A 27,669-nucleotide genomic window follows, 5' to 3' on the forward strand; every position below is an offset into this window, starting at 1 on the left:
TGCTTTAGGTTTTAGTTAAGTCAGCAAAATCTGCGAGTTTAGTGCAGAAATCCAAAAACCCCTCTGTCCACTGTTTTATTTTATTCTGTATTTTAAAAAGCAAACTCATTATGCAGACCACTTTGCTTCTTTTATTTCAAGCGTATAACTGCTAAAATAAACACGGCTGCCTTATTCAAGGAAGTACAGTTAAAATGGACAGAACACATTTTCTTCATGTATTTTCCTCGTTTTCTTAACTTCCATGCTATAAATCCAGATTGTAAGTGCACATGTACCCAGTTTTCTTAGAAAATGAAATGCACATTTTAGTCTAATTTTCTATATATGGATAAAGCAAGACATTTCAGCGTTTAAAACAGTAAGAAACAGTCAATGTTTCGTAACAGGTTTTACTATAGATTCTTAGTTATCCTATAATTAGCTGAAATAAGACAAAGCTGTATTAAATGCTTCAACTAAAGCTGGTACTCCTTCAGTTCCTAGATCAGGTTCTCAGCAAGGTTAAACAGCATCACTCATGTTGATTCAGGTTTGCAAAATATAAATTTACATCCATCAAGTAGCTGACGATTGTGTAAATTCACTCACTTTGAGAATTAAAACATCTGTTAGTATTATCTATCACAATGCACAATTACTATAGCTTTGTGAGTGGTTGTTTTTTTAAAAACCACCTTTATCCCAAGAAAATATACTGAGATTACAGCACTGGAAGGTAACTAGTATTGTACTTAAGACCACCTATTATTCTCCCAATTCAAATACCAATTTCCTTCTTTGGTTTTGAATCAATACAATGAACCATTGTAAGTTACAGCATAGTTGGGGCTTTGCAGAAATACTCATGTAATATAGTAAATAAAGATTCAAAAATACTTTTAGATATACTGTACATTATGTAAACATTCAAAGCAATGCAAATAGTTCTCTTTACACAGTATTAATAGTTTAACAAAAGCAATGCAGGATTGGGCTTTATGCAGAATGTGACTTTTTATTTTTTCATTACTGTGCTTATCCCATTTGTATTTCAGCTGATGAATACATTCATTATGCCAACAATGTATCTATTGTTTAGCACTGCTGCTTGCTACCCTCAAGACTACACCAAATACTGCACACTGTTGTTCGGTTACTGAAAAGTACTGGCCTAACTTTTTAGTGGATCATATCCTAAGAGATGTTTTATTTAATGTTTCGTCTTACCACTCTAATGAATGAGCTAGAAAATGTCTAAATCCACATACAAGAAGTTGAGCTAAATACAAAACTTTTCAATGAAACAAAATCCATTTCATTAAATTAGCTATGGCAAATATTTGGTTTTCTTAAAACCAAGTTACTTGTGAAGCACACTACTGAACAAATACAAAAGTTGTTAGAAGAATTTTAAAGTTAAATATCAGAGACCAAAACTATACTGTGTTACATTGTAACTATCTAAAGGAAAGTTTAATAAAGAACAGTAACTCTATATGTGACTTTGTTACCTTAAAAATAAATTGGGTAACTAACTCCGAACAACAGTATCAAGGACATAGTTTACAAGTTGGTGTCACTGCAAGTCATGGAACAAGGGATTTTTTGAAGCAAAGAGTTCAGGTTAATAATTTTTTCCTCTCTGCCATCAGGCCTCAGAACAAACTATTTAGATCCAGCAGCAATTTTTGTTGAAGCCCACTTCGATTGCAAATTCAATCACGACTGCCCATCACTTTTCAAAGCCTCTAGTCTTTGTAGCAAAGCATTTCCAAATGCTTCTCGATACGCTGGGCTAACAGAGTCCAACAGAGAGTAGACAGTCTCGTGATAGGGATTTTGTACGCTGTCATCCACCTGGTCAAAAGCATAGCCAACCACCTGCAAAAAGAGAAAATTTAAGTGACCAAGTGCACACAAACAAACAAAAAGGTTGATAAAGAAACCAAACCAGCTGTTATGCGAAAAACTGTTCTAGTGAGTCGCCCTTTTATGGGGCTTGTAAAGTTTATCAAGATCTTACAATCCCAAGAACTATTTACAAATGGTCCTGAATACATTATACCTGAAAGTTATCGAGTAAAACTTGTCTAGTAAAACTGGTGTAGTAATATTGATACATCGCCCAGGACCAGTATGAGGGCAAGAGCGTGATGGTGGCTTTTCCCAGAAATATCACAAGTAAACCTACCACCACTCCTGAATCCCTCCACTGGGCACTGGGGGCGGAGGAACTCCCAGCTCTTGGTGGGAGGAACAAGCTATCTTGGTCCTGGCCCATGGGGTGAAACCGCCTCACATCCCTTGGCAGGAGTGGCAGTGTTTTCACCCCAGCGCCTTACAGCTTGTTCCTTCCTCCGTTTCAACATCACAATGTATCACCTAATCATGATATTTGGCTGGTGATACATTGTGATGTTGAAAAGCTGACATCTCCCAGTCCTATTTTGATATTAATATTGGGGGGAAACTGAGTCAAAAAGGAAACAAGAACTCCATATGTGTTATTTCAGCTAGAGTAACCATGACAGTTGAGATGCACACTAATTGTATATGATTATAGTACTACAGAGTGATTAGTTGGAAAAAAGACTTGCATTATGATTGCAAGTTCAATTCGTGCAGTTCACAGTTAATACTTACTGTACACAAACAGGCACAGACAAGACTTCAGTTGCATTCCTAATAAAAACCTTCATGGAGAAAAAACTGTCTACAGTGGTGGATATGTATGGAAAATATATGTTTTCTTTCACGGGTGATCATTATGCAGTTTGTTTGCAATGGTTTAAAGCTGTGGATCACCAGAGAAAGAAGACTTCATTTCTTTAATCAAGGATGGTTACCTCCTGTGGTCCTCTAGATGCTGCTGGAGTACAGTCATTGGCTATGTTGTCAGGGCCTGATGGTGTTGGAAGACCAACATCTGCAGGGCCACAAGTTCACCACCCTTGCTTTAATTCATGGATGGCTAGCTTTCAACATAGAAGTTCATGTACATTTAAAAGTATTCTGGCAGATGCAGATGCCCATACTCCTTGCAGAACCATGAAATCACAAGTTGCACCTGCTAATATTTTCCCTTCCAGTATAATTATATGTTGAAAGACTGTTATCCATAATTAAAAGATGAAGTAAAGGATTAAACACAGAATCTTTCAATACATTAATCATGAAAAGAAAACGGAAGTTTTATTTAGGAAACTATAGATAGCACCTTTTAGTGAAAAGGCATCTGGGACAAAAAAGCTGCCTAGTAATCAGAAATTCAAGATTTAGGGCCTTCCTACCATGAACCAAGTGACATGGAACACCTTATCTGATGCATTTCTGCCAGTCAGGATCCCTGCAAAGTTTAAAAAAGAAACTGTATAGAAACCCTATTGCAGAAGATTGGAGGGTCAAAACTGGTAACTCCAAACATCTTTTCTCTTAATTAGACAAACACACACACTGTGTGTTCTTTAGATTCTGTTGGAAGATGCCCAGAGTAGCTTGGGAAACCCAGTTAGATGGGCAACTAATTAATTGTTGTTGTTGTTATAGTAGGTTTGTTTGCATCTTCTATATAAATATAAACATTCTGAAACACTCGGTACAAAAAATAAAAATTGAAGAGAGCTGCTTTTGTGATAAAGTAGATTACTAAATAGCCTTTGGCTAACATTTCTTTTATTACTAATCTTCACAAAAGGAAGAATTACCCTAAGTCCCGCTTCTGTGAGCTCTAGGCAATATCTGTTCCTTTCCCTAGTTTCCACGTTGATGTACGCCACATCTTCTGCGCATGGGAGGCTTTTAGAGACAAACATGTTGCTCACAGCAAACAACACATCATTCACAACAGCTTCCGCTTCTAATCTCATGTCCTTCACGTCTGTTCCTTCAAAATCCTTGAATTCAGAATTGTCTTCAACCCCTGTGTTATTGGATAGGTCCATGGGATTGCAGTCCATCTCCATTCTGCACACACAACACAATTTTTAAAATAAAAATATATTCAGAACTATGCTCAGCAAGACAAATGCTCATACACACTGGGAGTTTGTTGTGTTTTAATCATGTCAATTGTTATGAATAGCAACCCACTAATGTAGTATATCAATATAAAAAAAATAAAAATACAGACCCCCACCACTACCAAGTGAAGGCACTGAAACTTCTGCATATCAGGCTTTAAAAAAAAATGCAAGGTAAAAGATTCTACAATACAGCAATGACAATGGGATTCTGGAATTCCAAGATATATCTAGAAGATCAGCATACAGACCCCTCAAAAGCATGGGTTCTTTAAATATATTATTAATAATCCAAATCAATTATCAGGCCTAAGAAGTCCAAATGGCTAACACTGCATTTCATGCAGCTGTCATTTTACTTATACTCTGTTTTTCTTCTTTAACCAAAGGGCTGCAAAGTAGTTTGTAACAAAATACCGAATTGCAATATAATTCTTCAAGTTACTATAATTAAAACCAGCAAACTCCATAGACGAGAAGTCCTAGTGGGAAAATAAAACTTTTCAGACATAATTTTAAATGCTTCATTTGGGGACCTATTGGATCTCATTGGGGAGGGAGTACCATAGCAGAAGTGCAAACACTGAAAAATTATCTGTTCCTGGTACACACTCAGCTGCTGGTACTAGTGACACCACGAAAATCCAATTTTTCAAATGATCTTTAGTGTAAATTATGTGTGTAAATCCCACCCATGTAGATTTCTGTTAATAATATGTGGATTAACACAAGCAATCATTAAAAAGGGCTAGATAACAGAAAAGTGAAATTTATTTTATTCATTTATTCAATTTGTATTCTGCTGTTCCTCCAGAAATAGTCCAGGCAGCTGACACAGCAATGATAAAAAAAACTTTAAAAAAACTAAAAACGGTTTAAAAACATTTAAAAGTTAAAAGCATTCTCAACCAGTGATCTAAAGGTTGCCAGAATAGTGTCTTGCCATCAAATGCCTGGACAAACTGAAACGTTTTTAATTACCCCCCTGAAAGTCAGAGTAATGAGGGAGAAAGAAGCATCTTGCTATGATGAAAAGGAACCAACACTGAAAAGGCCCTATCACAACTGATACCCAGTGGCGGAGGCATCACTTGCAGATCATAGAATACAAGATTACTGATAATGAGTATGGTGCTCTTTTAGATACTTGGATTCCAAGCCATTAGGAGCCTTAGATGCTAGTACTAACATCTTGAATTTGACCAGTGCAGAGCTTTCAGGACAGGTGACACATGGTCCCATTGAGCTGCCCCACTTACCAGCCTAGCAGGTGCATTCTGCACTAGCTACAGCCCCCTGCAGCCTGCATTACAGTAATTAATACAAATGCATAATGCTTAGTACTTCTTAAAGGCCAATTTAGCTTTTTTTATATAAAAAATTCTGTGCTTTCAATATGCATCTTAAGAAGTTAGAATAATATTATCATCACCCTCTGCCTCTGGGATGCCTTTTACATAATAAATATAATGTATAGCAATGTCAGCAGGAAAAGGGTTCTGATCCAAACAGTATTGACAAGCTGCAATACCTTGGTATAGAAACCGACTTTTTTAAAACTTAGAAGATGAATACACATCTCTGATTGTTAGCCATTTTGTCTAAAATGAGAGAGCAAAAGTCCCAGAAGTTCTGCACTCTGTCATGCTCAGCACCATCGATGCATGCTATAATTTCTCCCTTTCTGCCTTACACCATTTCACACATCTCTACAGTACCACTAAACTCCATACCCTTTCTCCTTGCTTTCCCCTCTCCTCTTCAGCTAGGGTCGCTCTGCCAGGCATTGGCAGTTACAAACCACCATCACTCCAGAAAGCATAATGGAATATTACTTGAAGAAAGGAACATCTTGGTACCCGTTTTGATTCTGAGAAAGCTGATTTGCCAACACTCTACTCAGTGCCTCTTCCTCCTGTTCAAAATTATCTTCTACTATCAGTCTGCATTTCCACCTATGCATGTCAGAAACATCTTCCCCCGCAAACACAAAATCACTAGATGTTGTTGGCCATACCGTTTCGTAGGTTGGATAAGACAGACATCTGATTCGGGTGGTGTATAAATAAATGATGAAGATTCCTTGTACAATCCATTCCACCTGCTCTCCAGATTTACCTAGTAGACATACATCTCCTGCCCGCCCCCATTTCAAAACAGGATTTATTTTTGTTCATTTTGTTCAAGTTTATGCCTGATGAGTTGCCTAAGTGACCGTACACAGTAACAGGACCAACTCTTGCGGGTTCAGGCAAGCACCCACCCACTCACCCAGGGGTGCCAACTTGAATAAAATATCGGGTGGGGGGACAGGGAAGCACCACATAACCGATCACAAGATGTGGCAATTCGAATGGCAATGCCTATCAACTTTGAGGTGGGGAGTGCGGTCCCCTCAAATATTTTATGGGGGGGGGAGAACCGAAGGGACCTCAGCCCTTAGGAGTTGGCTCCTACTCCCCCACCCATAGAACTGTCCTAGAAGAAATTCAAGACCCAGGATTCGCCGCCCCTCTCAAAACACCCACGCGCTGCTTGCTTGCTTCCCTCCCTCCTTCCCTTCCCTACACGTGAGGATGCCGCAATCCCACGACATGCAGAGAAGCACGTCCCCGTTAAACAAGCGCAGGCCATGGTTCCGAGAAGGGAAGGGCTGCCAACTTCCCAGCCGGCCTCTTTTAAACAGCAGGAAGGGCACCGTGCTCACTTCCACGAGAAGAGCTTCGCCCGCTGCTGGTTTTAATTATTATTATTATTATTGCGCCTTAGTAAGCTGTCGCCTGACAGGCACAGGCACAGGCTGGTATGGGGGTCAGTTGGCAACCTTCACCCAGCCCCCCCCCCCCCGCTTTCTCGTGAGTCTTTCAGAAGCTTTTCTCCCACACAACCCGAGGCACGCGCGCACAGCTCCACCTGCCAATCTAACAAGCGGAAGAGCAAGAGAAACAACGGACGCCGACGACGTACCTGCCCCTACTCCATCCCGTCCCTACTCTCCGGCTCTTCGCCACCCGCGAGCCGCTCTATCCCGTCCTTAAATTCTCGCGAGACGAGAGGTTGAGCAGCCAGCCCTGTTCCTCCCTCTCTCAGCTGTTTTGCGCCCGGCCCCTCTCGCTCTCTTTTCCCTCCTCCCACTCGCGGCCTTTTCTCTCCCCAGTCACGTGCCGAGGCCCCGCCCACGATCGGCGGGACAGGCGCCGGGGCAAAAGCGCCTAGAGACTCGCTTGAAAGCCACACCGACACTTCCGGCTCTCGACTGAGCGTGCGGGGCGAGGCGGAGGGATGCACGGCCGCAGGGGGAGTAGGGGAACCCTCGCATTTACTGTTGCTGTTTTACAGAGATCAAATAAACAAATGTTTCTCATTGCAACATACGCTGATGCTTCTGTATGCCAGTTGCTGGAAACTTCAGGAGGGAAGTGCTGTTCTGCTGCTTGCATGTTTCACACAGGCAGGACCCGGCCCACGCATTAGACAAATTGAGGCGACTGCCTCAAGCAGCAGGATCCACAGGGCAGAGGATCCCGATGTAGAGCTAATGGCATGGCTCTCCCAACTCGAACTTGCCTGGACCCTGAGTTCATTTTCTAAAATCTTCCGCCATGTATCCTCCTCTTTGGAGATGACGAGAGGGCTTTTTTGATTTCCCCCCGTCCCAATGCTCTCCCCAAGCTCACCCGGTGCCAACAGCAGCATCTTTTCAGCAACAGATTTAGGGTTTTTGAGGAATTATAATAACACCGCTGCTTCTGCGTGTGTATGGGAAGGGCGATGGATATTGTTGTATTGTTATATTTCATTACTTTTTCTTGTGCATGTAAGCCCCATGGATAGGTTTTGTGTTAGGCGGCAAGTAAATATTGATGATGATAGCACGTTACTGAAGTTACTACTGTTTATGCAAATGATTTAATGATAAAAGTCTGAAAAATCTATTTCAAACCGCAAAAAAGCCACACAGCGAGACAGCGTGTAATGAAATGCGAAAACGTTTCTATACAGAAAAGTTGGGCGACCCACGCGCAGGCTCCCCAACTTCGCTCAGAGGAGAAAACCCTGCGTCATTTCCGCCTCCTTCGCCCCGCCCTCCCTAACGTTTCTGTCCCTCCAGCGCCGGAACGAATGACGACGCTCTCCCGTGGGAGGGACGTCCAGCCGAGCGTAGTTACGGTCCCGTGGGCGGGGCCAAATGAGCACAACAACCAGCCAAGCTCCAATCTGCGCGCTGATAGGGAGGCGGAGTGCGAGTGGGCGGGGCGAGAAGCGGGCCCCGCGACGAGCTCAGTCGGAGGAGACTGTGAGGGCAGCGAATGAAAAGCGAGAGAGACCCTCGTGGCTGTTGTGCCGCCGTATGCCCCGCCCCTTCCCTCCCTCACTCGGGAAGGCGGGGTTGCGCTGACAAGATGGCGGCTGCGGCTGCTGCTGCGTGAGGAGGCGGTGGTGATGGAGCCTCTTGTTATCGTCCGCGCGGGAATTCCTTCAGGACTTGCCGCTTTCCTGGACGGCGCTGAATAGGAATTGTGGGAAGAGGAGCCTGGCTCACTGCGGGCCGGGCCTCCCCTCATTCTTCCCAGCCCTCACAACCAGCCTTTTCTTTTTGGAGGAGGGCAGCCCCTTCCTCGTCTTCGCCCAGCCGGTGGCTCCTTTCCCTGCGGACCCCGCAGCTCCGTCCCCTCGCCTGCCAGTCCGTGGATCGCAGCCGCCATGCCTTGGCCCTTCTCGGAGTCCATCAAGAAGAGGGCCTGCAGGTACCTGCTGCAGAGGTACCTGGGCCACTTCCTCCAGGAGAAGCTCAGCTTGGAGCAGCTCACCCTGGACCTCTACCAAGGCACTGGCTCCTTGGCACAGGTGCCCCTAGACAAGTGGGTAAGTGGTGCTTCATGCGTCTCTTAGGAGCAGTAGGGTCGTGGAGTTGGAAGGGACCCCAGGGTCACCTGGTCCGACCCCCTGCAATGCAGGAATCTCGGCTAAAGCATCCATGACAGGTGGCCACCCAACCTCTGCTTAAAAACCTCCAAGGAAGGAGAGCCCACACCTCTCGTGGGAGTCTGTTCCACCGCCCAACAGCTCTTCCTGTCAGAAAGTTTTTCCATATGTTTAGTCGGAATCTCCTTTCTCGTATCTTGAATCCATTGGTTCAAGTCCCACCCTCCGGAGCAGGAAAAAACAAGCTTGCTCCGTCTTCCATGTGACAGCTCTTGAGATATTTGAAGATGGATATCATATCTTCTCTCATAACCTAACTAAACATGCCTAGCTCCCTCAATTTTGTGCTTTGTAAGGCTTGGCTTCCAGACCCTTGATCATCCTCCTCTGCACAAATCCCAGCTTGTCAATATCATTCTTAAATTGTGCCCAGAACTGGACACAGTACTCCCAAGTGTGGTCTGACTAAAGCAGCATAGAATGGATCTGGACACTATACTTCTGATGATACAATCTGGAATAGAATTAGCTTTTTTTGCCCCTACGGCATGACATCTTCTCCTGCCTACCCCTCATATATCCCCCCTATCTGTCAAGTGTCAAAAGCTGTCTTTTCACTTTGACAGACATGCCCTAGCCAACTGTTTAAACTTCCTGTCACGGTTACTGCTGCAATAATTGAGCAATTTTCAATGCATGAGGGTTATCTGGGGTGATCCAAAGTTGACAAGTAGTCATCTTTTTTTCTGTGTGAACACTGCATTTCACTTCCAAACACTTGGACTTGTAACCTAAGTGCTTCTCCCTACCCACTCCAATAACAATAATGAAATTCCCATTGAAGTGAATAGATCGTCTACGGCAGCATTCCCCATCCTGATGTCCTCTGGATGCTGTTGCATGTCAAATCTCATCAGCCCTGCCCATTGGCCATGCTTGCTGGAGCTTATGGGAGTTAAACAACACATGGAGGGCTTTGATCAGATTTTTTTTTTTGAGGGAAAGGGAAAAGCAGAAGATAGAAGGGAAAAGACTGCTCTTCTTGGCAGGAGACAGGTGTCTTATTCAGTCTGTAATCTTAAACATGCTCATAATCTTAAAGTTGCTAATTCATTGACACTATAGAAATTTCGGGTCCATATGTGTCAGCAATTAACTTCTAGCTAAGTGGCTATTGGGGTATGGAGTGCTATTTGTACAAACTAGCTTGTCTACTGCATTGAAGTGTCAGGAAGCACATTATTTTGGTTATGTGGTTGCTTTCATCTTGGTAGTGGTCAACTCAGTTTTCCACATCACTCCCACCCCCCAATATTTTGTTGTTGTACAGTACTCCCAAAGTTTATATGTGTGTGTATAAATATATACAGGTAGGTAGCCATGTTGGTCTGCCGTAGTCGAAAGAAAATAAAAAAAAAATCCTTCCAGTAGCACCTTAGAGACCAACTAAGTTTGTTATTGGTATGAGCTTTCGCACATGAAAGCTCATACCAATAACAAACTTAGTTGGTCTCTAAGGTGCTACTGGAAGGATTTTTTCTATTTTTTATAAGTATATGTTTGTGTGTGGGGGGGGGTGTAGTCTGCTCTGTTTCTCTCCAGGTGATCTGGAGACCAATTTAAAACATTTTTTTCTTTACCATTTGAAGATACTTAATTTTATGATGTTCTATTTTTCTGTGTTCATACATTTTAAAAACACTGGCTAGCTGTGAATCCTGATAACAATTTTTATATGGTATGTTCAGCATTTGTGTAAACAGTTCGAGTTTGGATGTAACTGACTTCGTAAGCATAAAGGTTATTCTTATATGACCCTGTGGCACAGTTCAGTTTTTATAGCCATTAGGTAGCCTTGAATGTTTTGATTTAAATATCCTCTAGTGGACACCCCAGGACCTTTGCTCCCTTCAGCAAGCTATGCTAGAAAGAATAAGTAAATTAGTAACTGCCTTTTAAATATGCTGATTCTTCAGTTTTGAGTTGACTATTTTGCATGCCTCCTGTTTTCTAAATAGTATAAATGTTTCTCTTTCTAAATAGTACAAATGTTTCTCTTTATAATGTATAAATGCATCTCATAAAGTTTTAAAAACCAGAAGTCACCCCCAACTGTGAGGAAACCCCCCCCCCCCGCTGAAGTAGAGGCATGTGAATCAGGGCAGAATAGATTACTCACCTGTTACCTTCCATATCATCTGGGGCATCTCTGTCTGTTTCTCTACAGTTACTGTCTGCCATGTCTGCTATGATAGTTTAGCTGGATAATTTCATTGTGATAATAGAGAGCTGCACCTGAATGCTACAGTCCTGGAATTGGTATGCTGGGGGGGGGGATTTTTGATTATGTCTCTCTCCAGGTGTACCCATTGTTTTGTTTTGTCTTCTGGAATGTATGGGGATTATGTGGCACACTTGCTTGTAGATATTTGAGGTTTATTCATTGTGATCACATTTGACCCAGATTACTCAAAGAGATCGTTGGTAGGATCAGCCAACAATAGGTTGTCTCTTGAGCATTTTTTCCACTGTAGTGTAAAGCAGTGCTTAGGAAACCAACACATTGGAACCTCCCTATTCAGTATTTTAACAGATGTTACTTAGTTTCTTTCTTGAAAATCTACAGCCTGCACTAAATGGGAAAGGCCTTTTTAAGAAAAATATAATTGAATTAAAATCTAGTATTTTCTGCATTGTGATACAGATGTGAAACTGAATGGGGACGTATTGACAGGTACCAGTTGTGTTCAAGTTTGTTCATAATCCCTGTCACTGAGAATTAAATAATATTACTGCTCACTTAATAATGCTCTCTGGAACTTTATGCATGGTGAGATAAGGAGCAGGCTTCAGATTTATATATAGTGCCCTTAATTTTGGTGTAGCTAACATCCTCTGGATGTTGTGGAGTAAAACTCTCATGAACCCCGAATGTTTGCCATTCTTGCTGGGGCTGATGGAGTTATAGTGCAGAATGCTGGAGGGGACTGTTTCGGCTACCTGTGCCTTAACTTTCCCCAACCTGATGGCTTTCAGATCATTTTTACTTACAACTCTCAGCATCCTTGGCCATTGAACATCATGGCTGGGGCTGATTGGAATTGTAGTAAAAATAAATAAATCTGGAGGCCACCAGCTTGGCCTATTGGCTTATTCCTACCCTGTCATAGCATGTGTAGCAGGAGTGACTAACTTGTGGTTCTTCAGCTGTTGTTGGACTCCAACTCATATGAAGCTCAGCCAGCATGGGCAAACTTCAGAGATGATAGGAGTTGTAGTGTAGCAACATCTGGAGAGCCATTCCAGATTTCAAATGTGAACTTTATTAATGCAAGCATATTTCGGTGAGGATGCTATTGAGCCCAAAACTCATTCCAATCTTGCAACACTTAAAGGTTCTGTGGTTTATGTATTAGCAGATCTGTAGTCAGTATAGTTTAGTGAAGTGCCATCATTGTCATATGGAGGATGTTCCTACCTATATCAGTGTTGTTTGGATGAGGGAGGTGATATTGGTCTCCGTCTCCCCCAGCAGTGCCCAAATGGGTTTGTAATTTGGCATCAGCATAGACTTGATAGACAGGGAGCCAGATTTCTGAGAGTTTCTCAGGGTAGCATCCTCTCTTTCTGTGTTCTCTGGATAGATATTTGAATTCTGTTACTTTGTATTGTCTATCTACCCCGCTTCCTAACATAACTTTCCTGCTTGGTAGAGGTGGTCTTGGACTTGATGACTCCAAAATTTTTAGGTCTTGGGAGATTCCAGCATCCACAGGGGAGCAGTTCAAGCCTTAATGGCTGCCATGAGGCTACCCCAAAACATTTTGGACCCAACACATGTAGCTGTGTGTATGCCCAGTCTGATGCCATAGAGTCTGCCATAGATCTAGATTACTACTGGTAAAGTTGAGGCTGTTAGCAGCTCTTAATGCTTGGTGGGGGGCAATTCAGTTGGTCCTCTTGGGGAGGCTTATGGTTTTGGATGATTTCCTGGTGTCTCTGCAATAAGACAACAGCATGTGTGAATATCATTGTTTCTAGGTGTCCTTCCACACTGACTAGGGATAAATTGGCAGCATAGTATTTCAGGGAGTTTGGAGTGATGAAATAGTTGAGGTGATAACTTGAATGCAGATGAAGGAAAATATGGGAGAAAACTGCCAGATGTAACCTGGGAAGTGCAGATTGCACACTTCTGAACAAATAGGGAAAATGTAGTGTTCCCTGGAGACTATGCATACTGACTGGAGAATGTGCATATTGCCAGAGAATGTACAAAATGCAGCCAAAGTATGTACATGCCCCAAAGCCTGTTGTAGGTTATGCATAATGGCTGGAGAATGTACAAAGTTCATCTCAGATATGCACTTCCCCTAAGGCTTGTTGGGGATTATGTATAGTGACCAGGAAATGTGCGCAGTTCATGGAAGGCTTATGTGCACATTTCCCATGAGGCCTGGGGAATATGCACATTGGCCAGTTATTATGCATATTAATTACTCAAAATACATTCTCTCTCTCTCTCTCTCTCTCTCTTTCACTCACTCACACACGCACACACACACACACACACACACACACAAATATATATGACATATAACCCCTTTTCACCAAAACCATGGACCCACAATTCACTTTAGTATTTAATACTAAAGGGAACTTACGTTATTTTTGATATAAAATGTTATGGGCATCAACAAAAATTGATCATATGCTGCTTATGTAATATGCAAAGCAATTCTTTATTCTTTTTTCTCTTTGTTTCAGAGTCTTAATGAGATTCTTGAATCAGCAGATGCTCCGCTGGAAGTCACTGAGGGATTTATTCAGTCAATTTCTCTTTCTGTGCCCTGGGGTTCGTTACTTCAAGATAACTGTGCGCTTGAAGTGAAGGGCTTAGAGATGGTCTTCAAGCCAAGACCCCGACTAAGTAAGTTAAGAAGCATCATTGACGAAAACAAGTCATGCCTATTTAATTTTCTGAAGAGTGGACTATTGGGACATCCCACAGTGAGTACTGATTTCTTCAAAGCAGCAGGGTGACCCCAACTTCAGCACATTATAGAGAAGCAGATACTAGTTTCTTCCTGGGGAGGCTGATACTTCTGTTGTGAGTGTTGCCCACAGCTCGGAGGTACCATTCACAGAATTTCTCATTCTTGTATACAGAAGCTGGGCTTCTAATTTATCCCTGTATTCGTGTGCTTTGGTTATGGTTGAACATTTGCTGAAGGCCATTTATGACAAAGCACCTGAGGCTTCTCTCTTCTTTTCTAGCTTCTGGTTCAGAGCCCATGTATTGGTCAAGCTTCATGACTAGTAGTATGCAGCTTGCAAAAGAATGTCTTAGCCAGAAACTGACAGATGAACAAGGAGAAGGTTCCCAGCCTTTTGAAGGGCTTGAAAAGTTTGCTGAAACAATTGAAACAGGTACGACGGACTCTTTGAGCTAACAAAACACTATACTGTATCAAGATGTGCTACATAGAGCTGAGGGATCTTTTGCCAACTGAGTTGACCTTGATAATTTATTCCATGTGCAGTTTGCTCAGGTTAGAAGAGTTCCCTGTTTGATGGTAACAGTAGTCAGCTTTAAAATTTGAGCCATGATGTACCAATATGCAAATCTTGCTGTGTCCACAGTGGAAATTGCTTGGGGGAAGTGAGCCCTCTTCCACCAAGTCTGCATGCATGGACCAAAATGCATCAGTCATTATCTAAAAAGGAAAACCAGCTTGTGTGTTCCCTGCAATGTTTCAGCAGTTCTTTCTCTCCCCAGCACCATAGTCCCAAGTTACTCCTGTCCTGGGGAGGAAAAGAAGAGCTGGGTAGTTTCAGGGCTGCACATACCAGCTGCTCCTTCTACATAATTTCTTGCATACGTGAGGAGGGGAAGAGGGCTCATAGTATTTTATGTTAATTTCTCTTTATTGGTATAGCCAACAGATATCTGCATAGCTGAAATCATATTTTATATTCATGTTTCTATGTGACACGTCCCCCTCCATTTTGCTTTCTTCACTATAGTTTTAAGGAGAGTGAAAGTCACCTTTTTAGACACTGTTCTACGAATTGAACATGTGCCAGATAACTCAAAAAGTGGGACAGCACTTGAAATCCGCATTGAGAAGTAAGTAGTATTGTTCTTCTAAGTAGAGTTTAGAATGTTATCTTGTCCTTGTGTGTGAGAATTTGTTTTTGTTTTATTTATTTGATATCTGTCCTGCTCTTTCTCCCTAAGGAGTCTAAGCTGGCAAACAGTAAAGCATTTTAAAACGGCCAAATCTCCTGATTCATGGTTGCTAGGAGCAGTATATTTCAGCCCCCAAATATGTGGGTGAACAGGAATGTTTGTAACCTCACCAGGGAGGGCATACCATAAATGAGGAGCTGCTACTGGGGAATGCATGTGAAGAAATGGGCTTTTGGATGCACATCAGATCAGGTTCTGAATGGACAATAGCTACCGCATGAGTGAAATAGGTTTCTAGCACTCAATTCTCTATGGGGGTGCTGGATGCTTGGGTCACAATGCTACAATGGATTTTAAGACTGCAATTCCAATTAGAGAGCAAGGCTCAGTGAATTTATTTTTAAGTAAACAGGCTTAGGATCATGCTGTACATACTCTCACTGTGGATTTTAAAATTAAAAAAATACTTTTGAGTAATTGAAGTAAACAGCAACCAAATTATTGAAAGGTAATCTTCTAGATTTACTAGTGCCTCTTTTAAGAAAACCAAGAATGGAACGCTGTCCAACATGGCTGTAGAAGTATTTCATTATTTTATTTCCACCCTTCTAGAACGATGTACTACGATGAAACCGCCGATGAATGCTCTGGAATTAATGTGCATCAGCCCACAGCTTTTGCTCACAAATTGTTACACCTCACAGGTGTTTCTTTCTTCTGGGATGAATTTCTGGCATCAGCAAAATCCTCTCCAGTGTGTTCAGCTACACAATTGGTAAAAAAAATTAGATCTACATACATGCATATATATATATAGCTAATGAAACGTAGAATATATTTTAAGGGACGCGGGTGGCGTTTTGGTTTAAACCACTGTGCCGCTTGGACTTGGCTATCGGAAGGTCGGCAGTTTGAGGCCCCGCGACGGGGTGAGCTCCCGTTGCTCGGCCCCTGCTCCTTCCAACCTAGCAGTTCAAAAGCACGTCAAAGTGCAAGTAGATAAATAGGTACTGCTCCGGCGGGAAGGTAAATGGCGTTTCTGTGCTCTGCTCTGGCTTCGCCAGAAGCAGCTTAGTCATGCTGGCCCCATGACCCAGAACAACTGTCTGTAGAAGCGGACAAACGGCGGCTCCCTCAGCCTGTAAAGCGAGATGAGCGCCGGAACCCCAAAGTGGTTTGTGACTGGACTTAATTGTTAGGGGTCCCTTTACCTTTACTAGAATCTAAAATTGCTACTTGGAGGTCTTTAGAGGAAAGAAGATACAAATGTAACAAAGTAATGCTGTGAGTTCATCAAGTGCAGTTTGACAATCAGTATGTTCATTAAAATGAGATGACATATTTAAGAATATAACATAGTCAATTTGTGTTATGGAATTAATGCCTTTCCTTGTATTTCTTTCAAAGGCAACAGAACCAAAGCTCTCACCTAGCTGGAACCCAAAAATTGTGTATGAACCACACCCACAATTAGCAAGAAACTTGCCAGAGGTTTCTCCATCTGATCCTGTGCAAATATGTAAGCTGATTGGAAGGATGGAACTGAGCCTTACATTAAAACAAAATGAAGTGCTTCCAGGAGCAAAGGTTAGTTGTAGCTTCATGCATTACAGGTAAAAGACATGTGATCAGATTGCCAGGGCAGGAGTTCAGTTGTAGACAAAAACTGCAGTCATGCGTTTTCCCCTTGTTATGTGTTACTCCAAGGCTTGAGGTGATACCTTGCTTTATTCCCTATTCCTCTTTTTCCTTGATGCACACAGCTGAACTCTCCTTGCCAATTTGGTGGGCCTGAAAAAGGGAGAATGGTAGGCATGTTTAGATCTCCAGGCAATTGCACAACTGACATTTATAAGCATCTAGAAAATTTTCAGAGCATGCAAGCAACTACTGCATGCTAGTTTTTGCTTCCTCTCTCCTGGATTCAGCATAAAGGCCAGCCCAGGACAGAAGCAAGGTAACTGTAGTGTGGGCACCTGGAAGCTGCCACTCTGCCACTCTTTATGCAGGTGCTCCTGCTGCTACTGAATGTTCCTTTTAGTCAGTGGATGGCCAGGCACAGATTGTATTCACCCTGTGACCTTTGTTTTGGTTTGATTTCCTAATACATCAGTGGCTGCATTCTGATAGAAAGCTAAGTCATATTTTGTTTTGGCCATGATACATTGAAGAGGCTGGAATCCAGCTCACATTCAAGCAAACCTAATATACAGCTGTCGCCTTTGGTGGTTTGTTGTCTTCCACTCAACCCTGCACTGCCTCTGTGAATGGACAGCTGCTATATGAAAGTATTTTATGGGGTCCAAAGGATCGCCAGTTCTCTAACCATTGGCCACTTGCAAAAACAGGGCGGGGAAGTAAAAAACTCATCTCCTCCGAAATCCGTGGTGGCTTGCAGCATGACCCTAAGGCAAAACAAAGTCAAAAAATGTCCCTCTCTTCCCCATTCATAGGTACCTCCCTATGAAGGATTGCTAGCTTTTTGTATTCTCCTTTCCCTCCAACAGTCCTGAACAAAATTCCTTCATTTTGTGCCTGCTCTTTCAGTAATGGTTCATTTTTTTCAGTAGTCAAATTACTGGTGAGCAAGCAAAAAATAACTGGAGTCCTTGGGATCTAAAAGGAGGTAGACGGGTTGCTGCAGAAATACTTTAGTGGGAAATGGGTATGGGGTTGGCATTGGTGTTTAGGGGAAGCTTTTAGATGAAACTAATTGTATCTGTTGAACTTCTGATAACAGCTTGGTAAGAGAGGAAGAACCCCAGTTAATATATATATCATTATTAGAATTGGGAGAAAGTGCCCTTCATCCTTTAAGAGAAATAAGAATAATTTCCTCAGAAGGCTACTGTGGAACTAGGCAGCTAAGATGCAGAGAGAGAGCTTGTGAGTAAAGAGGAAGGTGGGGAAAGGATACCCAGGAAGAATCTCTTAGCCATGTGATGGGTTTGATTTTCTCGTCTCTCTCACATTCCATTTCTGTAGCCAGGCAGAGTTCAATTCCCCACACAGTCATGAAGCTCACTTGGTGACCTTGTCCAGTCACTATCTCTCAGTCTAATGTTCCTCACAGGGCTGTTATGAGGATAAAATGGAAAGGGAGAGAACTATGTACACCACCTTGAGCTCTTTGGAGGAAAGGTGAGAAATAAATGAGTAAATACAGAGGAATAAATTTGGATGCAGAGTTCAGGCATAATAACAAACCACAGTTAGTGCAAGCCAAGATTCATAAACCAGTGTCAAAGCACTGTATAGATCATGAAGTATTTTTGTTCCTAACAAGTTATAATGAACTTGATTAGGTTTGGATGAACAGACAAGTCAGGATTTAGCTCATCGTGTAAATCAACCAAAACAAGAAAGCTTCATTACATAAGTCTACATGTAACAGGAAAGCGATAAGGCTTCTGATGTAAACGTAAGCAATTCTTTGAGGAATTGCTGCTCACAGACAACTAATGCTGTCTCTAACATACACACAGTTAAGTGATCCCTGTTGCTTAAAGGTGGTGAGATGAAATGTTTTGGAAGCCATTTGGAAGGAATTGGTTACTTTTTAGAGCTTCTTTTGGGCTTCCTTTTGGCAGGATATGCTGCCATTGGCATCTGTCGCAGGAGCAGGCAGTAAAAAAAGAAATTACTGGGTCAAAGGAAAAAGAGAAACAGAGAATTTATCCTATCATAAAGACCCAGAATATTGTTTGTTTTTATTGTAAAAAGTCTGTTGGTATTAGAATATGTTCTGATTTCTACAGAGTGGGAATGAGAGATGGAATTCTAAAGTTGAAGAGGAAACAATGGTTTGCCTCTGTGCATCTTCATACAATTTTGTGCTATGTCTGGCAACTTACATATACTGCAACTGCCAAGAGTTTTATATGTCAGCAATTGGGAACTGCTGCAATGCTGTTGTAATATAGAGCATATTTTACTGTTGAATTGAAAGTCCAGGCCTTTTCAGCATGTCCAGTACATTTTGTAACATTGTCAATGCCATCTTAGCTACCAGGGTTAGTCAAGTATTCTGCCTTGGTTTATTTTGAATGTTGTGTTTTTAATTTCATTACTAATGATTGTATGGCTGGCCTGTTTCATGTGTTGTATCTGTCTAGCAGGTTATAAACATTTTAAAAAGATGAATTAAAAAACTTACAGTGTGAATCGGCCTTTCAAGCTCACCTTTCTGTGGTAGTAGGCGAGGATCTGGGAAGAGATCTCACAGGAGTCCAGTCCAATGTTGAAAACCTCAGCTGCAGATTTAAAATTGTCAGGCAATTGTACAAACAGGCCCAGAAACACAAACTGCCTTGTAGATTCTGAGTATGCAAATGCCCCTTCAATGCAGAGATGTCAAAGTAAGCATTATAAGCATCCAAGTGTGGACCTAATACTGGTATCCAAAACAATTTAAATGCTGTGTTGTGATACCCTATCAGTCTTTGGGTGAATATAGTGTGTATACAGACCAATAATAATAAGGAATTAAAGCTGGGAATGAAATGTCTGTTTTGGTTCAATGGTGAGACAGTACATAATCCGAGAAATGGAAAGAAAGAATTCTTCTGATCCGTATTTCTTGAATATATTCTTTATTCTTCTTAAGTTGGATGTAGATGGAGAGATAGATTCGATACACCTATTCCTGTCACCCAGACAGGTACATCTTCTGCTGGATATGTTAGCAGCTATCGCTGGACCAGGTGAGCCAAAGTTGCATTGCCTTGTGTGGTTAGAAAGAGTGTGATCACTGCATTAAACACGTTGCACTATTTCAAGGTTTTGAATAATCTCTAGACTTAGGGCAGTATCAAAAGTGTACCTTTAAAGTTAAACACTCTTAAATCCCATATGTTGAACTGCAGAGGAAAGCACACCCTTAGAACTCCTCCTTTGAAACCCAAGGGTTTTTAAAACGCTTTGACTAGATTGGCCCTAAATTACTGAAGCTTTACTTTTATTTCAAAAAGTCTAAAGAAAATCTTACGTTGGGGGGAACTTTCTCGTAAGTAGATTTGTATTGTTCCTCCTTCTGAAAGCAGCTAATAAGAATTGGAAATAGCCAAAAGGATCTGAAACCAGTTTAGTAGCTCCATAGTTGTGATTAATATTAGTAACATATTTTTCTCATGCAGATTTTATCTAGTCTTCATCAGTTAGTGTTGTTGTGCTTTTTTGAAAGTCTGTAAGGGATGATAAATGTTTGTTTCCCTTTCTCCTTCCTCATACACTTCCATGCAAAGGGCTAGTTGTTTAGGCCACGAAAGAAGATTCAAGATGTCTGGCCAAAAAGTAAATAGTGTATTTTAAAGTAATGCTTAATAGATTTTTCTTAAACAGAGAAATTCTCAAATCAGGAAACTTTATTCCCTCCTTATATGCCATTGTTATATGCCATTGTTCCTTTTGTACAAATTTCTAACATATTTCTTCCTATATTCTAAAAAAAAAATCCAAACAAACCTCAAAATAGCCCTTCTGCTAATTCAAGGCAAGCCTGAAATTGAGAGAAAAACATTTCAACCTAAAGTGCTCAAAATGTTCACACAAATTCTGTTGAGTGCCTTTCTTTGTGAAATGGAAATGTTGCTTGGAGTTAGTTTTCTTTTAGGTAGCATTTTTTTAAAAGTGTGATTTTTTTTACAGCTAAATGAGTTGTTGTTTGGGGGAAATTATTTGGTGTTTGGATGTCTCTGGGGCTTGGGAATTGAATCGGAGGTCAAGTTGCCACACCCTGTTTTCAATTACAGAGAATCCTAGCAGAATAGAATTGTGCAATAAAGATAGGAGAAACCGGCCAATGCAGCAGGAAGATGAATATCGGATTCAGATGGAGCTCAACCGCTACTTAAGAAAAGACACATTGCCAACAGGAGCACAGTCTGATCCGAGTTTCTATGAGACGGAGGCAGCCAGAACTCCTTCAAGCCGGGGTGAGCAATTGAACATCGTAGGGTGCTTTTTGGTTTCCTCTTTGCTTCGGAGCAAGATTTGCTCTTGGTTGCAGTACTGCTCAACTTAAAGCAGCCTTTCTCTACCTGTGGGTCCCCAGATGTTGTTGAAATACAACTCCCATCACCCCTAGCTGGCAAGGCCAGAGCTCAGGGATTATGGGAGTTGTAGTCCCACAGGTTGAGAACTGCTGACTTAGAGGATGGAGCAGGTAGGTGATGGTCACAGATTCTCCCTTCTCGCTGCAGCACCCTGTAAATTTGCTCTTGAGAGTGGGGGCGGGGGCGGAATGAGAGGTGATGCAGGCACCTTCCAGGGAAAGGTGGGATAGGCAAAAGAAGCATTACCATCTCATTCATGCTTTGGTGTGCTGTAGTTGACCTAAATGTTTTTCATCGTGAACAAATCACACAAGATGATATCTTTTTTTTTCCTATTAGAAGAAGAAGTGTTTTTCTCGATGGCTGACATGGAGATGTCTCACAGTCTTTCCTCTCTGCCACCGCTTGGAGACCCACCAACTATGGATTTAGACCTTTCTTTAACTAGTACATACACTAATACGCCTGCAGGATCTCCCCATGGCGCTGCGGTGGTAGGTTGTCTTTAACTGTCTTTGGGCAAATGAAGAGGGGAAAGGTTATAGCTCAGTGGCAGAGCAGTTTGCTTGTATGCAGAAAGGCCCAGGTTCAGTCCCCAGGATCTGCAGGAAGGGTGGGGAATGTGTCATGTCTGAAACCCTGGAAAGCAGCTACCACCCAGTGTAGATAGTACTGAGCTAGATGCACTTCTGACCAGGCTTTGTATAAGGTAGCTTTCTATGTTCCTATGATTTTTATCATATGTGCTTTTTAAAACAGTGGCACTAATCACTGTTGTGCATGGTTGTCTGCCTGCCAGTTTCATACCCTTGTAGCCATCATCCCAAAGAGTGTCTGCTACAGGATGATTTTTTTTTAAACAGCATATCAGTGAAGGCACTATAGCTACATTGAAACCTCACATCTTTCCCCTAATTCACCATGACACTATGATGTCATGTGTGACATCATTTGCTGTGATGTCAATAGGTCCAGTGCCGGTGGGTGAGATAATTTGACAATGCAACCAAGAAAGGCTTCAGTTTAAAGCTCTGTGAAATTCGATGTATTGACTATATTTGACAAAATGAAAAGTAGCATTACACCAAGTCAGGCTATTGGCTCATCTAGTATTGTTTACACTGACTGGCAGAGGCTGTAGGATGTGTCAGGCAGGAATCTTTCCCAGTCCTGATAGAGAGATATCAGGGATTAAGTTTAGGACCATTTGCATGCAGAGCCTGCTTTCTACCACTGAGTTTTGACCCTTCCCCTTTAGATGTACATATTTGATCTCACGGTGGCAACTAGTATCCTACATCCTCCCACAGTTATAAAGCTAATTTTCCTATGAAGCCTTTGGCACAGCCCCCCAATTCCCATGACCTACTGAAACTATTTCTAAGTACATATTACTGAATTAACTAAATATTCTTCCCCTGCTTTCCTTTCTCTAGACCCAGGGGGAAGCCATGTTAGGGTACAAGCTTCTCGGGGCAAAAACTTGTCCTCTGCAAATTGCTGTGCACATCTATGGCACTAGGTAAAGAGGACCACTGATCTTTCCCTGTAGGCAACATGTAGCAACCTTTGAGTGGGTTTTTTAAAGTATGGAAACAGCAGAACTACAAAATGACATGTCATAACGATAATATGCAGTGGTACCTCTGGTTACGAACTTAATTCATTCTGGAGGTCCGTTCTTATCCTGAAACTGTTCTTAACATGAGGCACCATTAAGTGAAAGCGCGCCTCCCGCTGCACGTGCGCCTCTGGCACACGATTTCTGCTCGCATCCCGGGGCGAAGTTCACATCCGGGAGCAACTACTTCCAGGTTAGCGCAGCTCGTAGCCTGACGCATGCGCAACCAGAAACGTTCATATCCAGAGGTACCACTGTATGTTGAAGTTCATTTTCTGTTACATTAGATAAGTTGAGGTGATGTACAGGTGTAACAGCCAGCTCTCTCTTTTTCATTTTAGCAGCAGCCAGCCTGGGGAGACTGTTTTGATCAAAACAAACAGGAACCGCCACACGTAAGAGGTTCATCCTTTACACCTAGTGTCATCCACTCAGCTCCACTGCGAAGGACTTGTAAGTAAACAAGTCAAGGTGGTTGGGGCCAGAAGCAAATGTGACTTTTAGGTAAAGGTAAAGGGACCCCTGACCGTTAGGTCCAGTTGTGGCCGACTCTGGGGTTGCGGCACTCATCTCGCTTTATTGGCCAAGGGAGCCAGCGTACAGCTTCCGGGTCATGTGGCCAGGATGATTAAGCCGCTTCTGGCGAACCAGAGCAGCGCATGGAAACGCCGTTTACCTTCCCGCCAGAGTGGTACCTATTTATCTACTTTCTCTTTGACGTGCTTTCAAACTGCTAGGTTGGCAGGAGCAGGGACCGAGCAACAGGAGCTCACCCCGTTGCGGGGATTTGAACTGCCAACCTTCTGATCGGCAAGTCCTAGGCTCTGTGGTTTAACCCACAGCGCCACCCCTTTTTACCTTAGTATAATAAGACTGCTTTCCAGGAATGAGTAAGTCAGTGGTTACCACTCACACCGGGCAACTAAGAGACATTATCAGTTCAAGGACACACTTCAGCCAAGCAGAAGCACTTTAGGAGGATGTAGAGCAGGAAAGATGTCCTTACTGAATAAAAGGAAAGTTTTGCCAAGAGATAACAAACAACCAGCCAGTCGTTTTTCACCAAACGCTTCTCAATCTCAGTCCTTTTGCCCCCTTCGAATCCAAAATAGGCAAGGGGACTTTAGATTCCAATCCCAGCCCTTTCGTCAATGTTTTCAAGGAAGGCAAGGGTTCCAATGGTTCCTCAAAAGCAAAGACAACCGAACAATGAAATCAAAGACTGGTCCGTGTCCTGGGTGGGGTGGGGGTCGTGTCTCCAGCTTTCTTCCCGCCTGGCAAAAGTCTGCAGGACCAATAAGGGTGTGGCAGACCCAAGGGCCAGAAGGAGAGGCCCATTTTTGGCCCCTGGGCCTGAAAGTCTCCACTACTTTACGTGGCTTTGGTTTAAAAGGAGAGTATTACTTTTGTGGGAATACATTCAGAACAGAACTTTAAGCAAGAAGTCTGTTTTAATTTTGCACATTTTATTATCTGTAATCTGTAAGGAGATCTGAGCATATTGAAATCCACCATATGTTTGAAAGTGTTGTTTTTATTTCTAATTTGTGCCAATCAAATCGGAGCAACTTATTATTTTAAATGGAGAGGTTTTTTTTAAAAAAAATTGTATCTTTGTAGCAAATTTAATACTTAACAACTTTTTTACTAGTCAGAGATACAATCCTTCATACACTTACCTGAAAATTAGTCCTATTGAACTCATTGAGACTGCACTATATATAAAAAAGTGTGTTTATACACATACATACACAACACATACACTGAGACCTACTGTATATTACATTTCAACATGTTTTCCCCTCCCTTTAGCTCTTCCATCCAGATCTGTCTCAGTGGATGAATCCAGGCCTGAACTTCTTTTTCGACTAGCAGTGGGTGTTTTCTCAGTATCGGTACTTCATATTGATCCTTTGCCACCCCCTGAAACATCACTGAACGCCAGTCCACTTACACCAATGGCACAGGATTTTTTTACCCGCATAGAAAAGGTTGATCCAGTTAAGTTTCCAACAGAAGATTTTCTGTCCTTCCGAGAAGTATTTGCAAAGGCTTGTTCACATGATCACCTTAGGTACAACTTTGCTTATTCATCTGCTAACATAGCAAACAAAATGCATAAATTCTGTGACAACTTGAGCTTGCTCAGTAAATATTTGATATGAGTGTTGTTGGAACATACTTGAGAGGCTAAGGTATACTTGGTAGATAAGGGGATAGTTACCACCATCCCTTAATTATTGCAGCAGCAGACACTGTGGGTTAGTGGGGTTGTGCCTGGTGCACATCAAGTCACCACCACAAAATAAGTTAGAATTCTTTTTCTCTCTATGCAAGATTAACTATTTATTTAAAAGCATTTATAAAGCACTTAATATTTGTAAGATCTCTAAGCAGCGTACAATGCAAGGACAATTAGTGTCATTCAAACACAAATACAACCTAAAGCCAGTAAGACAGCAGCAGAAAAGCAAATGAAATCTAATCATACAGGAATATAGGAAATTTACACACATTAAACAGATTCCGATCGTATGGATCAGGGAAAGGATGAGTCTTTGCAAGATGGCTAAGTTAACTGATGGTTGCTGCTTTGTGTAAGCACAGCTGTTATTTCACTATAGAGTCGTACCTTGGCTGCTGAGCGCCTTGGAACTCGTACGTTTCGGCTCCCAAACGATCAAAAACCAGAAGTGAGTGTTCCGGTTTTCGAATGATTTTCGGAAGCTGAACGTCCAGCACGGCTCCCATGGCTTCCAGTTGGCTGCAGGATGCTCCTGTAGCCAATCAGAAGCCGTGTCTTGGTTTTTGAACAGTTCCGGGAGTCGAACCAGAACACATTCTGTTCAAGAACCAAGGTACGACTGTATAGGCTTCTATATAGGCATTAGAAGATTCGTACTGAACCATGCAAAATATAGATTGGTGTGGTCACGAGCAGATCTCTTTCTTGAATAATTTCAGATTCAGAAATTCATTTGCCCTCCAATGTGCACACAAGTCCTACAAGAAGTGAGCTTTGCCGTTGACTTTAGTAGAGGGTTCAGCATCCTGTAGCATTCGCTACAGGAAATTAATGAATAACCTTTGTGTGTGCATCAGCTGCCAGAAAGCTGGTTTAGGGCAATGTTGTATTGGAAATCACTGCATTTAATTTCAAAAGTCTTCTACAGTGGAGGAAGGACATGGATGTTTGTTTGGCAATGCGAATTAAGATGTCAGTAGTGATGGGGGGGCTATTACATAAATAAGTTCATTATTTATCTTCTGTTAACGCATCTTTGTATGTTTGGCAAGGAATTAAGCATTAGCATGTGTTGGAATAAGATTGCAAAATTGCATCTTTCTCCTTGTTTTATTTCAGTGACATTGGCAATTTAATGACTGATGTATTTTAATGATATTTTAAATAATTTTCAATGCAGAATGACTATAGGTGTTCTGTTTATGCAGTTTTATACCGTTGTTTCTCGCCATAGGTTTATAGGCACAGACATCAAAGTGTCCTATGAACAGAGACAGAGATCGGCTTCCCGTTGTTTGAGTACAGATTTATATATTGGACAGATGGAACTTCTGGAGTGCCTCTTTTCCATGGACTCTCATTCTGACATACCTCACTATACAGAGGTAGAAATCCTTATGACTTAACACAAGCTATTGAAATGCATTGCAAAAACTCTTAATGCTCCTATAGTACTGTCCTATGAATATTTGCTTTCAAGTAAACCGAGTTCTGTGGCCAAGTGTTCCATAGGAATGCTTATTTGGGGAGGAATTCAATGTCACACTTTTCCAGATGTTCAATCAGCACAAGCATTTCAGCTTGGTGTAGTGGTTAAGAGCGATGGACTCGTAACCTGGTGAACCGGGTTCGCGTCTCCGCTCCTCCACATGCAGCTGCTGGGTGACCTTGGGCTAGTCACACTTCTCTGAAGTCTCTCAGCCCCACTCACCTCACAGAGTGTTTGTTGTGGGGGAGGAAGGGAAAGGAGAATGTTAGCCGCTTTGAGACTCCTTCGGGTAGTGATAAAGCGGGATATCAAATCCAAATCCAAACTCTTCTCCTCTCATGCTGTTCTGGAGGTCCTTTTGACACCTCCACACTGGGCCAATTTTGCAGGGGGGGGGACAGACCGCATTGCACTAGTGGCAATCCTTGCATGGGCTTCAACTAGTGGGACCAGTTAGTTGAACCTAGCACTTTGTGCTACAACTGGAATTTTTCAATAACTTGAGCCGTTCGATTAGAAATTTCACTTTAAATTAGGCTCGGAGATTAAATATCTCTTGCTTCAGGTTGTGTGGGAAGGATCTCGCATATTGCAAGCTTTTGTACTATGTGCGGGTACTGTTTGTGGAATTGGGGTCACTCCACGTTCTAGTATTAAAGGAGCAGTTGGATAGCCTGAGTGCATGTTTTATCAGCACTGTAGCTCAGCAAGTGTTTCTCTTGTCAGCTGCAAATGATATATTTTCATCCCAAGGGCTATGTCCAGTGTTATCGCCTGTGCTGACAGAAGGTTCTTTGCTCCCGCAGAGGCTTCTGTCAACAGAATGGAGAGAGGTGATTTTTGCTGAGTTATCCTCCGCCCGCCCGCCCCTTCTGCGTGTCCCCAAAATCTGCTCCAGAGTGTTGGGGACTATTTAGAACAGTGTGGCAGGTGGCACAGCAATGCAGGTGAAGAGGAATCAGCAAAAAAAATATTAACCTCCCATTTCTGCTGGCAGAAGCCTCCGTTGGATCAAAGGGCCTGCTGTCAGCGCAAGGCTACAGCTACTAGGATATAGAAAAGTTGGCTCCAGGTAAAGGTCAATTTTGTTGACCCTGGTGATGGGGTTTAGGGATGCCCCTGGTGCATAATACTCCAGAAT

The 27,669-nt window shown here is 42.2% G+C and overlaps 2 protein-coding genes across 5 annotated transcripts in view; one reads left to right on the forward strand and one right to left on the reverse strand.

Annotated features, from left to right (window-relative positions):
• Window positions 1–108: 108 nt before the first annotated feature.
• GSKIP (GSK3B interacting protein) lies at window positions 109–7,124 on the reverse strand. Of its 2 annotated transcripts, none has more exons than XM_081004170.1 (3): window positions 6,969–7,124; window positions 3,687–3,945; window positions 109–1,863 (listed from the first exon to the last, which is right to left on the reverse strand). In XM_081004170.1, the coding sequence occupies exons 2-3, from the start codon at window positions 3,942–3,944 to the stop codon at window positions 1,702–1,704; spliced, it is 420 nt and encodes a 139-aa protein (XP_080860296.1). In that variant the 5' UTR covers window position 3,945; window positions 6,969–7,124; the 3' UTR covers window positions 109–1,701. The 2 variants fall into 2 exon arrangements, with proteins under 2 accessions (XP_080860296.1, XP_080860297.1); XM_081004171.1 differs by lacking the exon at window positions 6,969–7,124 and adding an exon at window positions 6,019–6,899.
• A 1,172-nt stretch (window positions 7,125–8,296) lies between these two features.
• The window catches only part of ATG2B (autophagy related 2B), a 42,482-nt gene continuing 23,109 nt past the window's right edge, over window positions 8,297–27,669 (forward strand). Inside the window, exons 1-12 of one of the 3 annotated variants that reach the window (XM_081003158.1) lie at window positions 8,297–8,867; window positions 13,695–13,857; window positions 14,205–14,357; window positions 14,955–15,057; window positions 15,733–15,895; window positions 16,528–16,707; window positions 19,727–19,823; window positions 20,871–21,053; window positions 21,513–21,667; window positions 23,136–23,247; window positions 24,607–24,868; window positions 26,274–26,424. In XM_081003158.1, coding sequence (XP_080859284.1) covers window positions 8,706–8,867; window positions 13,695–13,857; window positions 14,205–14,357; window positions 14,955–15,057; window positions 15,733–15,895; window positions 16,528–16,707; window positions 19,727–19,823; window positions 20,871–21,053; window positions 21,513–21,667; window positions 23,136–23,247; window positions 24,607–24,868; window positions 26,274–26,424 — 1,884 coding nt within the window. In that variant the 5' untranslated portion in view covers window positions 8,297–8,705. The remainder of the gene's footprint in view (window positions 8,868–13,694; window positions 13,858–14,204; window positions 14,358–14,954; window positions 15,058–15,732; window positions 15,896–16,527; window positions 16,708–19,726; window positions 19,824–20,870; window positions 21,054–21,512; window positions 21,668–23,135; window positions 23,248–24,606; window positions 24,869–26,273; window positions 26,425–27,669) is intronic. The other 2 variants (XM_081003156.1, XM_081003157.1) reach the window with 2 other exon arrangements.

This window comes from Podarcis pityusensis (genome assembly GCF_964106645.2).
Source record: "Podarcis pityusensis genome assembly, chromosome: 1".
In the NCBI taxonomy this organism is placed as follows: Eukaryota; Metazoa; Chordata; class Lepidosauria; order Squamata; family Lacertidae; genus Podarcis; species Podarcis pityusensis.

Bases quoted from the DNA above. Each gene is read 5' to 3' on its own strand.
- GSKIP (XM_081004170.1), bottom strand. From the start codon at position 3,944: ATGGAGATGGACTGCAATCCCATGGACCTATCCAATAACACAGGGGTT. The intron at 1,864-3,686 runs GTAATTCTTCCT...CTCTTTTTGCAG, and splicing joins TCACAGAAGCGGGACTTAGG to GTGGTTGGCTATGCTTTTGA.